A 17,890-nucleotide genomic window follows, 5' to 3' on the forward strand; every position below is an offset into this window, starting at 1 on the left:
ACTTAACACTTCCGATAACTGTACCTGTATAACTACTGTACTGTAGATAGCTGACTGAACTGCTGTGAATTGATAAGTGATAATGTATGCTATTTGTGTTATCTGCGGGTTCTGTGTCATTACATCAGACAAGGGCAGGCGATTGGACATTTGTAATGCCCCACCACCCGGTTTCTTCCTCTTATCTACATCGTTCACAATGCAGATTCCAATGTTACGTCATTCATTGCGACCTTGACCTTGTCTCACGCCTCGTCTCACGTCAGCAGCATATTGTAACGTCTGATTCACATTGGGGCGAGACGTTTTACCAAAAGAATACATCTAGCTCCGCCATCGTTCGGAAAACGGACCTATGTCCATAGGAACTTTTTCACTCAAAGTAGCCTAAGATATCGTATCCTAAATTTTTTATCTTTCCTCGTGAATCACCCTGTATAACATATTAATGTCGTAATAAACAATTGTGAGGTAAAAATTGTAACTATCTTCCGATATATCACACTTTAAAAAGTGTGACAGTATTTGGACAACAGATGATGTGTTAATGTATTAAGATGAAGATTTCTATGAATCTGAATAGGATATAGTTGTGGTAATTTATTTACCTATAAGGCAACACCTACTAAATATATTTTTAAGAACAGATGAACCTTTTTATGATATTAAACAAATTTATAATGGCTTTGCATTATCACGGGAGAGATATGGGAATCCTAACGGTGTGACTCGTCTGATTTTCCTGTCAATAACTAAGCAATTTATGATAGTTTTCAATTATTGTAATATACTAATTAATTTTGTACAATGTTAAAACATTTTCAAGGTAGAGATTTTCATGTTAATAGCTTTTAAAATAATTATATAGAAAGTTCACATCTTGAAAATAAAATTAATGATATATACTTATACATCTTGATTACACAACTTTTAACACTGTATCACTTCGGAATATGTATGGTAAGAATTTCCTGTGTTAAATTTCAACGTACCTCGTTTACATGTTTCGACCTTTTAGGGTCATCTTCAGAACTGGTCGTTGTTCGTCTTGGCGCCACTTGTTCTGTTTCCTGTGAGGTGTGTTCCTGTGGTATAGTGTAGAGTCAAAGAGTATGTGTGTTTTGAAGTTGAGTTGTGTGTTGAGAATTTCGTTGGGGTGTGTTTTCGTGTGTCTGTATATTTCATATTGTTCTAGTATGTTTAGTTTCTTGCTTTTTGGTTGGATGTGTAGTATTTCCATGTCTGTGTTGATGTCTCTGTGGGTGTGGTTAGCATTTGTGATGTGTTCTGCATATGTGGAGTGTTTTTTAATTTTGTTGTGGCTGTGATGTGTTCTTTGTAACGTGTTTGAAACGATCTGCCTGTCTGTCCTATGTAGAAATTGTTGCAGGTGTTACATTTGAGTTTGTATACGCCTGTGTGGTTGTACTTGTTTGTTTGTGTTGTTTGTGTGTTGATTTGTTTTTATAGAGTGTTATTTGTTCTGTATGCGATGTTGTAATTCAATTTCTTGAATGAGGTTGCAATTTTGTATGTGTTTTTGTTTTCGTATGTTAGTGTGATGTATTTTTTGTGTTCTTGTGTTTGTGTTGTATTCTTCTGCTTTTTGTGATTATGTTTTGTCTTACGTATTATGTTGTCTATTATGTTGGGGTTGTATCCGTTTTCTTGTGCTATGTATTTGATTGTGTTTAGTTCTTCGTTGTAGTCCTGTTGGTTCATTGGTATGTTGAGTAGTCTGTGTACCATTGTGCGGAATGCAGCTCGTTTTTGTGTTGTGTGGGGTGGTTGGATGTGTTGTGTATGTGTGTTTTTTGTTGTTGTGGATTTTCTGTATACATTGAATGTGTGTTTGTTGTCGACTTTCGTTATTGTGATGTCTAGAAAATTTATGGATTTGTTGTTTTCAATTTCTAATGCATGGTGTAGCTTTGGGTGTATTTTGTTTATGTATATGATATATAATTTTTCATAATCTAGATACTGTATACTTTTAACACTTACGTAATCATTGACAATCTTTATAACACTTTACTGTGTTAATATGGCGAAATTACCTGGCTGACTAGTTTCGAAGGGATGTTCTTCATTTTAAAAGCCTAGTGAAGATCCCGCGCTACCTTCTGGTTTCCTGTTGTGACGGGGTGTGTTCATGATTGTGTAGAAAAGGGTGTGTGTTTAGAAATTGAGTTGAGTGTTCAGAATGTGCTGTGGGTGTGTTTTTGTATGTTTGTAAATTTCGTATTGTTCTAGAGTGTGAAGTTTCTGTTTTTTTTTTGGCTGGATGTGTAGTATTTTCATGTCAGTGTCTATGTTGCTGTAGTTGTGATTGCAATTTGTGATGTATTCTGCGTAGGTTGAATTGTTGTGTAGTTTTGTTATGGCTGTGATATGTTGCTTGTAACGTTTTTGAAATGATTTTCCAGTCTGTTCAAAGTAGAAGTCGTTGCAACTATTGCATGATAGTTTGTATACACCTGTTAAGTTGTACAGGGACATCATTTTATTTTTACTAACATTTTTAATATCAACCTGGCTATATCTTTGGATTAAAGGTCTAGAACCGGAAACAACGCTTGCTCCCCCTTCCAAGACTGGAGTTCGACGATACTGGCGTAAAATACAAATCACTTTACTAGGTATAGGAGGGAAGAAAAGCATTTACGTAAACTAGGAAATATCGCAATTTTGAGTTTGATAATTTTCATTGGGTTTTTGTTTAATCAAAATACAGTACTGTATTAATACTTACTGTTTTTACTCACGAATTCAGCTATCCATTCGGACGTATTAATTATGCAGTGTATATTATATTGTCTACAGCACATTAGCGTGCAATATAGAGAATGAAGTTAAATTGAAAAATAATCATAATATGGATATTTAAACACATTTTTGAAAGTGGTGGCCGTTCATTGCGATACAGGCTTCAGTTCTTTTGTGCATATTATCGCACTATAGACTAATTCCAATTACAAGTTTCGTTCTTCGTACAAGTAACTCATGTTGAAATAATTCTGTATCTACTCTATAAAAGAGTACCTTACGTACTGTAAATTCAATCTTCACTTCTGCCCGATCCGAATAGATAAAATTACTCAGACATGCTATCTACTGTCCGTTCAAGTGGTTACGTCGCAGGATCGTAGCAAGGGGGGGGTAAACCACGTGACAGTTAATTACTTAACGAGGCCCTTTTATTTAAGTTATTTTAAATAGTTGTATAATATTACGTAGACGTCCAATTCCTAACAGAAATTAATGTTTTCAGAAAAGAGCTAAGACAGCCCAGCTACTAGAATTTACAGAGGGGCGAACAGAAGCAGGTGGGGGAAATCGGGATGCGACGTAAGCAAACGGACGACAGTACCTGTGCGAAAATATGATTAAATATTGAAAGCTCCTTCGTCACTGGAAAACGTGAATATTTTTCTGGAACGCACTATACTCAATAACTCAGTACTGCATACGCGGCCTTGGTTCTGTGTGGAGGACGCTTGGAGTTTACTAGTAGAAGGGGTGGGAGTGAAGTACATTAAAAAACTCAGGTACAATAAAAATTGAAGTAAAAATAAAATGATGTCCCTGTATTTATTTGTGTGTCTTTTCTGTGTGTTAAAACGTTTCTGTAGTGTGTTCTATGTTCTGTATGCAATGTTGTATTTAGTTGCGTGAAAGATGATGATTTATGAATTATAATAAGTGAGTATCCTGAAAGAAATGAAGCTGGGAGTGCCAACCAACCCCCTGGCCTGAATTGTTCCTAGGGAGGCGCTGAAACGAAAGTAGGAGGATCTGAGTGTTCAGTGAGCCATTTTTGCAGAGCCCATTTGGCTCTCTTCCCATATACAGTGAAATGAAACATATCGGCCTACACAAACTCTCAGTGAATGAAGTTCTCTGTCCAAAGGCTGCAAGAACTCTCTCCAAACTGCCCCCTGGCCATGCGATTCTACAGAATATCCTACTGGAGTTGCCTTCTATTTTTCTTTTCATGAAAGAATGCTTGTATTAATGCTTGACAATTTGAATAGTTTATGAAAATTCCTAACAAGGCACAGATTATCATATCATCACATCCCAAGTCTTAAACAGTCATTTGTTAAAATCAGTGATTAATTTTGTTTAGTTCAACAATTTCAATTATAAATTGAAGTATAATCTAAAATGAGAAAGTTAAGGAAAATAACAAAACAGGTGAAATAATTTGGTATGACCAGAATTTAAGTTTGCTTAAGTCTATAATTTCGATTATCAATTGACGCGTATAATAAAAAAGTAAACAACAGTACTTACAAATTACTTATCAAGAACAGGGAGGTTCATTGCCACCCTCACATAAGCCCGCCATCGGTTCCTAATCTGAGGAAGATTAGTCCAGTCTCTATTATCATCCCCAACTCCCTCAAATCTATTTTACGAGTAATATTATCCTCTCATCTACCTCTCGGCCTCCCGAAAGGCATTTTTCCCTCTGGCCTCCCAACTGACACTCTATATGCATTTCTGGAGTAACTTATACGTGCTACATGCTCTACCCATCTCACCGTACCGTACTTATATTTTCTAAATCAGTGCACTGAGAAATGAAATTATTATTTAGTTTTAAATCATACCAGCAATAGTTAAACTCATAGATTCTGTGAAATGAAATAGTATGTTCCTTATCGTGTTATAATTATGCTAATGTATGTTGAGACTTTTCTTGTTCTTATGAAAGAAAGTCAACAACATATATCTGCTCAAAACGTTCAAATCCGAACAAAGAAGTTTAGTAAGACCAGTACTACGTCATACTACTTTTGACCAATAAAACTTTACGAAAGAGCGTTTATCAACCAATCATGGCTGTTTATCGCTACAATTTTATCACTTCCTAGTATTTGTTTGTTTTTATGACTTCACTAGCATTTGTTTCTTTGTTTGCCAACATTTCAAATTGCAAATTCTTTACTATAAAACATGCTTTGCAATCGTCATTTGTTTCCTTCATAGATTTATTGGGTTATTTTACGACGCTGTATCAACATCTCAGGTTATTTAGCGTCTGAATGAAATGAAGGTGATAATGCGGGTGAAAATGAGTCCGGGGTCCTGCACCGAAAGTTACCCAGCATTTTCTCGTATTGGGTTGAGGGAAAACCCCCGGAAAAAATCTCAACCAGGTAACTTGCCCCGACCGAGATTCGAACCCGGGCCACCTGGTTTCGCGGCCAGACGCGCTGACAGTTACTTCACAGATGTGGACTCCTTCATAGATAGTCTAATTGAAAATAGCGACTCCGTCCAAACGTTTTGGTGAAGGTAACATTAGTGAAATAGAATTTTAGTAAGTCAATATTTTATTGTATTAGGGTACTTTATTTCTTCTAATCTTTTATATTTTCTACTGGTTGTGTAGGCCTAATAGTCAATTAAATCCCACTCAAGTTTTGATTTTCTCTAGATAAGTCAAAACCTCTAGTGTTATTATCATTGATAATATATTTTATGCTCGACCATGCCGAAATGTAGTAATTATACACCTGGTAGCAGACCTTTAATGCATGTCATTAAAGTACACCTACTTATTAAAGGTCAGGTCTTTCAGCCAATGACGACTCAGGTTACAACTGTTCAGCCAATGACAGGTCAGCTTTCTACCGTTATAAAACCGCAAGTATCGATTATTCTCGGATATGCAATCGAAAGACAATTAGCGAAAAGTCACGGAGGCTGGAAATCCAATACTGTCGCAGAAGGTTATGTTCTGTTACTATAATAATTAGCGTTCATTGTAAATAATATTCAAATAAATTCAATTTGTCATCTCGTTTTTCAATGTCTAATTTAATTTCAATGTTATCTCTGTAGGTTCTTATGGCCTAGCAAGGTCAATGTGGATATCTGTTCCTCGGAAAAAATCAATACTTTCGCGTCTGCGCACATCTCACAACATACGGGACATTGGTCAAGGTCAGATACAAAGAAAATTAATAATATCAAGTTAGAAATATGGTCGAGCATAAAAAGTCGTATGAAACTCGCCTATAACGGTAATTAAGAAGCTAGTATGGATATTTATGGAACGAGCGCAAGATGGCTCGTTGCATAATTTACTATTACATCTTGATTACACAACGTTTAACACTATATCACTTCAGAAAACGTATTATGTGTTTTTCACGTGTTAAATTTTATATTACCTTGTTAACCTTAAATTGAAAACAACAAATCCATAAATTGTCTAGACATCACAATAACAAAAGTCGACTACAAACACACATTCAAAGTTTACAGAAAATCCACAAGAACAACAACACCACCAACACACACAACACATCCAATCACCCAACACAACACAAACAAGCTGCATTCCGAACAATGGTACACAGACTACTCAACATACCAATGAACCAACATGATTACAAAGAAGTGCTAAACACAATCAGATACATAACACAAGAAAACGGATACAACCCTAACATAATACGAAAGACAAAACATAATCACAAAAAACATAAGAATACAACACAAACACAAGAACACAAAAAATACATCACACTAACATACGAAAACAAACACACACATAAGATTGCAACCTCATTCAAGAAATTAAATTACAATATCGCATACAGAACTAATAATACTCTACAAAAACATCTCAACACACAAACAAACAAATACAACTACACAGGGGTATACAAACTCAAATGTAACACCTGCAACAACTTCTACACAGGACAGACAGGCAGATCATTTCAAACACGTTACAAAGAACACATCACAGCCATAACAAAATTACAAAACACTTCCACATATGCAGAACACATCACAAATGCTAACCACACCTACAGAGACATCAACACAGACATGGAAATTCTACACATCCAACCAAAAAGTCAGAAACTAAACACACTAGAACAATACGAAATATACAGACACAAAAAACACATCCAAATGAAATTCTCAACACACAACTCAATTTCAGAAAACACACACTCTTTGACTCCATATTACACTACACAAATACACCCCCACAGGAAACAAAACAAAAGGCGCCAAGACCAGCAACAACCAGTTATGAAGATGGCCAATAGGAGGCCGAAACATGTTAACTAGGTAATATAAAAATTTAACACGTGAAAGACATACAATACGTATTGCGAAGCAATACATTTTGAGATAAATTTTGATTATTCTCTTTTGTAGTAATAATTCGAGTGAAATAAAATAAGCATTTCAGAAAACTTTATAGGTCTAAACAATACAATTTTTTTAAGTTATGTTTCACGTCGTAAACTAAAACAAAGCAGGATTAATTAATTAGCGAATTTCTACGCCATTGAAGCTGTTTCTCTGTTTTACTGGGTGTCGATATCCAGTGTGACAATGTAAAAGTTAACGAGTAACTTTTAATTCAACAGTTAGTTACAATTGGAGTGCTGGGAGAGTTGAATGGAAGAGGAGCATCGCGTGACTAGGCCTGCTTGTTCAGAAGTATCACACTGGGCACGTGTTTTGCACGAGTGAATGAGCAACTTCTGGTTTTAGCAGACGACCCAGCAGTTCAGCTAATGAGTTTAACACTCCGGCGCGTTTTAACAACTTTTGCGAATTGTATTGCTCTTTTTTTTTTCATGAGTATGTGTCGGTGATTAATACACCATGGAAACGTATTCTATCGCTTCCACTATTCTTGATATCCTCTTTTCAAGTAGGCTAAACCAAGCAGTTGGTATATGTGTTGCTGCACCATTATCTAGCTAAAGAATGAAATGTTCGTATAAAACTTCATTAGTGTTAATTATCTGGAATAACGTTTATTAGTTACACAATATCTCAGACCGAACGTTGTATTTATTTTTTGCACCAACGACTGTCTGAAAGAAAAAAAAAAACACAGTCATGCTAATAGGCCTACATTCATTTATGTAAGGTCCTGATATATGAATTGAATCGCGAATCAGGAGTCTCACAAGTCACATTTCTTTTCTCTCAAATTCAGTTATTTATATACAAAAATGTATTTAAAAATAGGCTTAAGGACCTTACTAATAGACGGTAATTATACACAGTACTTAAAGGGTGTAAATGATATGTTGTTATTGAAGTGTTTTATCAGTGAAGAATTATGTTGTGTCAGTGAAGTGTGTTGTATCAGTGAAGAAGTATGTCGTGTCAGTGAAGTGTGCTGTGTAAGTGAAACGTGTTCCTGGCAGTGAAGCTTTATAGTTTATAGTGGCAGTTCAAAGTATTTGAACAGTGAAATGTTTTTGAAGTGTTAGTGAAATCAGGATAGAATCAGTGAAATGTGTCGTAGTTCCAGTGCAGTGAGTGAGTTGACAGCGAAATGAGTGTAATGTTGAAAGGTACTTGTGCAGATATGAACATATACTCGTGGGTTTTAGTTCGATCTTAGTTTTAAGATACAAATTAGAATATTTCAAATGTTATTTTAAGTGATCGTTTCATTTAATTTAGTATATTCCCTGTTGTTGTTATTATTATTATTATTATTATTATTATTATTATTATTATTATTATTAGTATTAATTATTAGTATTATCATTAATTGTATTTTTAATTAATAAGTTTATTATTATCATTATTGAGTGTAATTAGTTACCACTGCCACCGGGTATATACCCATTGCAGTGTGAATAAATACATACATACATACATATGGTTGTAATATTCACACAAAGGCGTTTCAAGTGGTGCAGAAACCTCACACGCCAAGTGGTCGATGTACATTTTATTGCGACAACAATAAGTTACAGTGAATTGCAGGATCATGAGTCCAGAACATGTGACATTTTTTAGAAACCAGAAAAGTCTCACTTTACTTCCCTTTGTTTGTTTTTATCGGTTTCATAGAACTTGAGGAATTAAAAAAGACCGATCATATAATTTTCCATTTTTTATTCTTGTCTACTTTTTACAATTTCTTTGCTTAAATATACATTGTATACAGGGTGTATCACGAGATTTTTCCAGGAGTTTATTGAGATGATTCCTGGTGTTATTTAGAACAAAAAAAATGTAAACACAGTAATGGGATGACATTCATAATTAAGAAGTTACGGCAATTTGAAAAAAAAGCAGAAAAAAATGTATTTGAGGATGTCACTGACAAAAATGGAACTCATAGTTAGAATACAAACAAGTGTTTCATGGCTCCTCTAGATGTATTGACATCATAGCGTATTCTCAGACTACCAAGAAAGGATATATAATTGATACTACCATAAGGATTGAAACGGGGAGTAGCCAGCCGGAGGATGTCAATAAAGAAAAGATCAACATTTATCTGCCAACAGTTGATTACTTCAAAGCAAAATACCAGCTTGAAAACATTGAGGTGATTGGTCTTCTTATTGAAGCTCGTGGTGTGATTCCCAAATTCTTTGAAAGCTTCAGGAAGACTTTTGAACTACCACAGACACTTACTGCTGACATCATAACTTTAGTTTTGAAACGCTCTTGCCAAATTCTGAGTCATTATATTCACTGTTTAATTTTTTTTCTTCACTTTATAATTCATATGTTTATTTTAATTTTCTTCCTACAAAATTTATGTAAACATTTAATAATGTAAAATTCATGTAGGAGAGTATACTGAATCCTTCTGGGCTACCTCCAATGGGAGGCAGTAATTATTATTATTATTATTATTATTATTATTATTATTATTATTATTATTATTATTATATCTCTTGCATGTAGAGTGGATTTAAAGCAAATATTCAAAATTTTCTCCCTGCATCTGAAGGCAAAGATTCGCTCTGGTGTGAACCGCGCGTGTAGCATTTCGTAATTTCACATGTAAACAGCGACTGCAGTATCAACAACGTGCTTGTTGTTATGGGAACGTACTACTCGCTTCGCTTGTCTACTGCTTACTGTTTGATCATTACAGTCCTCCACCTACACATCGTTAGTCCTGCGCAAACATGTCTAGCGCTGCATACACCATGGCGTGTTTCGAAAATCTGTTGTAACTCCTTAATTTGAATGTCACCCCATTACTGTATTTACATTTTTGTTCTAAATAACACAGGAATCACCTCCATAAACCGGGGGAAAACCTCGTGATACACCCTGTATAAATGTACATTGAAAATAGTTTAGGATATAAAGAAAATGGTCTTTCCCCGTGTTCTTCAGCACAAATCGTTTTAAAGGAATAAAATGATTATACAAATCTGGCTTTCAGGTATAGCTCCCTGTGAAGCTCACTTGAGTAATTTTTATTCGTTAACAGAAAACCACAAATTTAAGTAACACAGGAACTATGCACTCGATGCCGGGCTCTGACATTTTGTCAACCTACTTGAGATATGTGCATATAAGGGGAATAATTGAGCAGGGGCCTGGTATAGTTCCTGGGTAGCTCAATCGGTAGAATGTTGTTGCGCTCAGCAAAAGGCCCCGGTTCGATACCCGGCCCTGGAACAATTTTTCCCTTTATTCGAATAAAATAATTGTTACCAGAAATTGCCAAACACATACTTAAATCCTATCCAAGCCAGTTTTTTTTAATGGATCATTAAATTTTCAAAGTATTCATCTTGAACCAAACTTCTTATGATGAGTCCCACAAATATTCCTTCTTGAAGTTTAACCTTAGAGAGAAAGGAAAATTTAGAAGATATGTATTTAAAACAATCACCATCTTTATGCAATGTTTACACAAACTGATGAACTCTCCATCACTAGACCGATTTGAAATAACCTGATAACGTTTACACACATAAATTTCACTTCAAAATTATTATTATCATATGTCGTAATGCTTCTGTGTACTTCTAGACAATTCGCACTTAAGGAATACATAAAAACTGTGGGTGTTTCACGAAAACAGATTTCATTTTTGCAGATAAGATGAAAAAGTCATTCAAAATGACCCTTCGTCATGTAAGGTGCCGAAACATGGCAACCCTATATAATTTGCAAATCTAGTATTTCAGGTAAGGCTCCCTGTAAAGCAGATTTGAATAATTTCAAGGGAAAAATTTTTTCCGGGGCCGGATAAATTATTGAAATCTGCTTCACAGGGAGCTTTACCTGAAAGACTAGATTTGCATTATATATACGTCACTGTGTACGTTAACAGAAAACCACAATTCCAAGTCACACAGAGATTGTGTGCACTCGATGTGGGTCTCTGGCGTTTCGTCAGCCCACGCGAGTTGTGTGGATATAAAGGGAAAAGTTGAGACGGTGTCGGGTGGAGTTCCCGGATAGCTCAGTTGGAAAGAGCGCTGGTACGTTCAACCAGAGGTCCCGGGATCGATACCCGGCCCCGGAACAATTTTTCCCTTGAAATTATTCAAATCTGCTTTACAGGGAGCTTTACCTGAAAGACTAGATTTGCATTATATATATGTCACTGTGTACGTTAACAGAAAACCACAATTCCAAGTCACACAGAGATTGTGTGCACTCGATGTGGGTCTCTGGCGTTTCGTCAGCCCACGCGAGTTGTGTGGATATAAAGGGAAAAGTTGAACGGTGTCGGGTGGAGTTCCCGGGTAGCTCAGTTGGAAAGAGCGCTGGTACGTTCAACCAGAGGTCCCGGGATCGATACCCGGCCCCGGAACAATTTTTCCCTTGAAATTATTCAAATCTGCTTTACAGGGAGCTTTACCTGAAAGACTAGATTTGCATTATATATACGTCACTGTGTACGTTAACAGAAAACCACAATTCCAAGTCACACAGAGATTGTGTGCACTCGATGTGGGTCTCTGGCGTTTCGTCAGCCCACGCGAGTTGTGTGTATATAAAGGGAAAAGTTGAGACGGTGTCGGGTGGAGTTCCCGGGTAGCTCAGTTGGAAAGAGCGCTGGTACGTTCAACCAGAGGTCCCGGGATCGATACCCGGCCCCGGAACAATTTTTCCCTTGAAATTATTCAAATCTGCTTTACAGGGAGCTTTACCTGAAAGACTAGATTTGCATTATATATACGTCACTGTGTACGTTAACAGAAAACCACAATTCCAAGTCACACAGAGATTGTGTGCACTCGATGTGGGTCTCTGGCGTTTCGTCAGCCCACGCGAGTTGTGTGGATATAAAGGGAAAAGTTGAACGGTGTCGGGTGGAGTTCCCGGGTAGCTCAGTTGGAAAGAGCGCTGGTACGTTCAACCAGAGGTCCCGGGATCGATACCCGGCCCCGGAACAATTTTTCCCTTGAAATTATTCCTATTTAATTTGTAACTGAATACGACGACTGCGCAGTAAACCTTTGAAGCTGCAAGTAAACCCAGTACCTCTCGCGAAGGTATGCTCTTAGTTTTAATTTAGTTGCTTAAGTCGAGTTGTATAAGAACATCAAAACAATTTCATTCTCTGCTCAAATTCAGATGTTCCCAATGTGATTAAATACTTCAGAGGAGAAGACTCCGTTGTGATTTTAGTAATCATCTTTGTTCAGACTTGTAGCTTTTAATCTCTTTAAAATTACAGAATTCTACCTCCTCAATTAGTATTCTCTATTCCACAACAAAAAGTTGTCTCTTAATGTAATTTTTCCCTTTGGAAAAGTCTCACTAATTTTCTAGAAGGGGACGCTAGTCTTATGCTATATCTACTTATTCAGCGTTTCTTTCTTTCTTTTAGTGATATTTCTTTTGTGTCACATTAAAAATTCCTATTTAAACTCATTAATTATTAAGTTTAAAATTCGGACTACTTGTATCCAATCTCTTTTTCTTACTTTCACGTCACACTCAACAGGTGGGGACAGAATTCGGCAACAGAAGCTAATTAAAATGTTAAAACTTTTATATCTATAAACATAGCTGAAAAAAGAGATGAGAAATCTTCTGGATGTTATTGTACATTTCCTGCTACAATAATATGCTCAAAACTCAGTGCCTCCAAGGCAAACACACATAACTTCCAATTAGTCGCTAAATCGCTTAGGATATGACGTAACTCGTGTGATTGTGTATGTTGGCACTGCTTTCCGAGTAGTTTCATTAACACAATGTTTCATATTTAAAGAAGGAGTTTTATATCGCATTTCGTAAAATGTTTGGGTATAGAAGGCAAACCTAAATTTCGGATGGGTGGCACTATATTCCGAGCAGAACAATCCGCCATATTGAATCCCAAGCCAGTGATATAATAATAGGACCATGAGGAAAAACTTTTAATTGAATAAGTAAAAAACTATCTCAGATAGAGAAAATCGGAGAATAGATCTGAATTCAGCCCCTAAGTATCCCTGGGAATCAAAAAATTAGAAGTTATGTATTTAATACGATACAATACAATACAATATAATATAATATAATATAATATAATATAATATAATATAATATAATATAATATAATATAATATAGTCCACACCTGTGGAGTAACGGTCAGCGCGTCTGGCCGCGAAAGTAGGTGGCCCGGGTTCGATTCCCGGTCGGGGCAAGTTACCTGGTTGAGGTTTTTTCCGGGGTAACTTTCGGTGTTGGACCCCGGTCTCATTTCACCGGCATTATTACCTCAATCTCATTCAGACGCTAAATAACCTCAGATGTTGATTAAAGCGTCGTAAAATAACCTACTAAAATAAAAAAATATATAGTATAATATAATATAATATAATATAATATAATATATAGAGTAACGGTAAGCGCGTCTGGCCGCGAAACCAGGTGGCCCGGGTTCGATTCCCGGTCGGAGCAAGTTACCTGGTTGAGGTTTTTTCCGGGGTTTTCCCTCAACCCAATATGAGCAAATGCTGGGTAACTTTCGGTGTTGGACCCCGGACTCATTTCACCGGCATTATCACCTTCATCTCATTCAGACGCTAAATAACCTCAGATGTTGATTAAAGCGTCGTAAATAACCTACAGTACTAAAATAAAAAATAATATAATATAGTATAATGTAATGTAATATAATATAATATAATATAATATAATATAATATAATATAATATAATATAATATATAGAGTAACGGTAAGCGCGTCTGGCCGCGAAACCAGGTGGCCCGGGTTCGATTCCCGGTCGGAGCAAGTTACCTGGTTGAGGTTTTTTCCGGGGTTTTCCCTCAACCCAATATGAGCAAATGCTGGGTAACTTTCGGTGTTGGACCCCGGACTCCTTTCACCGGCATTATCACCTTCATCTCATTCAGACGCTAAATAACCTCAGATGTTGATTAAAGCGTCGTAAATAACCTACTAAAATAAAAAATAATATAATATAGTATAATGTAATGTAATATAATATAATATAATATAATATAATATAATATAATATAATATATAATCGCATAATTTCTGTCCAGAAAAAAAACACATTTTTAACAGTGTAACTACAATTATTATTTCCTATATTAAAATATTAAATGTAATTATTGTGCATTTTATGTAAATATAATGAAAGCTTAATGTTTCGCTACATCAAACTTGCATACATAATCTCGTCGTTACTCGTGATCTCATATTTAAACTGTCATGTTGCCTTCGCTGTGGGATTCAACATGGCGAATTGTCCTACTTGCATAATGAAGTGCTCTAGTTGGTACAAATGTATGTATTATGAGCCCTTCACCACGACATGGCGCGTCTTCAGGTTGCGTATAGAGACGGCCTCCAGATATGGAAGGTAGCTGTGAATATATTGAATAAGCAGTCGCGGACAGCCGATGAGGGGTGGTCCTCCAGCTTGGGGTTTGGGCAAAGGGCCAACAACCCATCACCGTAAAAAACAGCTTGTTACGATATCCCAACATAAGCCTCGGAATGGGACTGAAAAATAAATCTGTACAAAGCAGCTAAGGAATTAACAATACACTTTTAGCTTACTATAATTTACAAAACATTATTGGACCGACAAGTCAATCCTAACAAATAAATAATGATACAAAGAACCTTAATTTGACTGTCTATTTATTATGAAACATTCAATAAGTGAATAGCATGTAAAAACAAGTAATGGATACAAGTACTTTCGCCTTATCCGGCATCATCAGGTAGCATAAGAAATTAAAATATACATGACAGTGGCGTAGCATGAAATTTTGAGCAGGAGAAGCTAATTCAAGTTGTCTTTCATGCAATATGAGAAAGCGTATTACAAAAATATAGTCTTAAAATAAATAGTAGTCAATTTCAAGTCAGCAGTCGAAGATTGGTTGGAACCTCGTAAGTAACGCCAATAAGGCATGACCTCAAATGGTACGTAGTAAAATATGATTTCACGGTTTACACATATCTCTAACAAATAGACACGTATACGTATAACATTAGCTCACTCCCTAAAATAGTTAGAGAAATCACAATATTAACGGACAATAGATACAGTATTAGTATCATTACGTAAGTATGCATCTGTATTTTGGTTATGTCCTTCATTGACAGCAAGGGAGTCGGTCATTTGTTTTTTAGATCACACTTTTGTTCGTAAGCCAGTCTTGATAATAGAATTGTCCTAAAAATTCAAGTAAATTGGTGTCAGGAACTGTTATTTCATTCATTATTTATTATATCAGCCACAATGCACACTAACACTTCAACTGAACACAACTCACGAAAAGGGTTAACTCGGAAACTACTTATTTTCAATGTCAAATCTAGCTTCTTGCGAGCCTTGCAACTAGGGTAGTTTAGTTAGAAAGGGATGGAAAATCTGCGGGGTGGGTTACACAGAAGAATGAGTGTAAGAAATTAGTCTGCTTGGAACCTGGTGTGTGCAGGCTTCTTGTTTACTTCTGCATCACAAATCATCCTGAACTGCCGCATCACAATATTTAATGCGTAAATATAAATTCCATTACAATTAATAAATAATTTTGTCCATAGACTGCAGGTTTATTGTGAAATTATTATTAACTGGGGAAGCTGAGTTTTTTAGCTTACATTGACGCTACGCCACTGATACATGAACGTAAAAATAGCAAGTGTACCAAATAGGTATGTATCCACAAAATGTGTCTTGTTGCAGTTCCCCGTCTACTCACAAGATGTCTCCGTGGGTGAAGCGCGTATTCTTGCACTTCATGCCCCGCCTGCTGATGATGAGGCGTCCGCCATATTCTTCTCGAGACAACTTCGATGATACAAACTTCCAAGACAACGGCTACACAAATGAAATGGACTTCAGGTACTACATCAAGTTACTTTGTTATGTAGTACAAGTAATCAAACATTTCCATGGTAAACATTTAGTTATAAATCAACATCACCAATAATACATCTTGACATTTCCCCCGTTAAAGTAAGTACAGTGCATATCTCTTTCAATCCTTCAGCAAAAAATCTTGGCATTCACAATGGATAAAAATCTCAACTGGGACCTGCAAATCACAGAAACCTGCAGAAAAGTATATTCTATTATCCATGTGCTAAAAAGGATAAATGTTCATCTCCCCTCTTGCTTAAAAAAGTCCCTTGTGCAGACACTTGTATTTCCCTATTTTGACTATGCTGACATTTTACTGACTGACCTCTCCAGCGACAACAAAAGGAAACTTCAACGTGCTCATAATTATGTGTCTGTACGTTTTGTAAGCAATGTTCGTGAATATGATCATATTACCCCATCCCTGAAGCAATAGGTTGGCTTAAACTAGATAAGAAAAGAAATTTACTTTCACTCCTCTTTCTCTTCGAAATCTTGAACTCTTCTATTCCTTCGTACCTGTCGTCTCGCTTCACTTACCTTTCTTTCCACCACAATCTGAACACACGCTCTCGCCATGAAACAATACTAACAATACCATCCCATCGCACCTTCTCATACTCATCCTCTTTCACAATAGCCCTGCCAAGAATCTGGAATTCGTTACCTGACTGTCGAAATAAAATTGAATTCAAACGCAAACTTACTAGGCACTTGATCAGTAATTGATTTCTTGTAAATAGTTTCCTTAATCTATCACAAAATATTTCAATATCCAGTAATTTCATCGCTATACAATTTTGTTATTCTAGGTTTAATTTGTAATTCAGTAAATATAAAATATTCTTTGTTTTTCTATGATAAATTATCTAGCTTTAATTAGTGAGGTACTCTTTTCGTACTTTGATTTTTATTGTAATTGTAATTGTAAATTTAATACTAATTGTAATTTTATTCTTCATATTATAGTTGTAATCCCCTGGTAGAGGGGTAGAGAAGGCCTGACGGCCTCATCTCTACCAGGTTAAATAAATAAATACTAATACTAATATAACCGTTAGGACTTTATTGCAGGGAAAAGAATGAATACTAAGAGACAAAATGCCTCAACACTCTCCTTCATCACAAATTTAATTTAGGTTTGCTGCGATGTGAACCTGCCGTCTGACTTAGAAAGGCGTCACTCAGAAGACCTAATAATAATAATAATAATAATAATAATAATAATAATAATAGTAATAATAATAATAATAGTAGTAGTAGGCTAGTAGTAGTAGTAGTGATAGTGATAGTGATAGTGATAGTGATAGTGATAGCGATAGTGATAGGAGTAGCAATAGCAATACTAATAGGAATAGAAATAACAATAATAGTAATAATAGTAATGGCAATAATAGTAATAATGGATGCTAGTAATAATAATACTAATAGTCTAATAATAATAATAATAATAATAATAATAATAATAATAATAATAGGCTAGTAGAAGTAGTGATAGTGATAGTGATAGTGATAGTGATAGTGATAGGAGTAGCAATAGCAATACTAATAGAATAGAAATGACAATAATAGTAATAATGGATGCTAGTAATAATAATACTAATAGTCTAATAATAATAATAATAATAATAATAATATTATTATTATTATTATTATTATTATTATTATTATTATAATTTCAAGAATCTAAGTAGTTTTTGGAGAATTTTCCAGTACCTACACTGTACTCTAAATACCCAAAGAATACAGTTTCAGTTATCTAACCTTTTGTTTTATT

At 35.5% G+C, this 17,890-nt stretch overlaps 1 protein-coding gene across 2 annotated transcripts in view; it reads left to right on the top strand.

The window, feature by feature from the left end:
- The window catches only part of nAChRbeta2 (nicotinic acetylcholine receptor beta2), a 331,852-nt gene that overhangs the window by 98,160 nt on the left and 215,802 nt on the right, over positions 1–17,890 (top strand). For both annotated transcript variants that reach the window (XM_069838040.1, XM_069838032.1), the window contains exon 8: positions 15,937–16,095. In XM_069838040.1, the coding sequence (XP_069694141.1) occupies positions 15,937–16,095 (159 nt within the window). The remainder of the gene's footprint in view (positions 1–15,936; positions 16,096–17,890) is intronic.

The sequence above is a fragment of the Periplaneta americana genome, chromosome 1 (assembly GCF_040183065.1).
Source record: "Periplaneta americana isolate PAMFEO1 chromosome 1, P.americana_PAMFEO1_priV1, whole genome shotgun sequence".
In the NCBI taxonomy this organism is placed as follows: Eukaryota; Metazoa; Arthropoda; class Insecta; order Blattodea; family Blattidae; genus Periplaneta; species Periplaneta americana.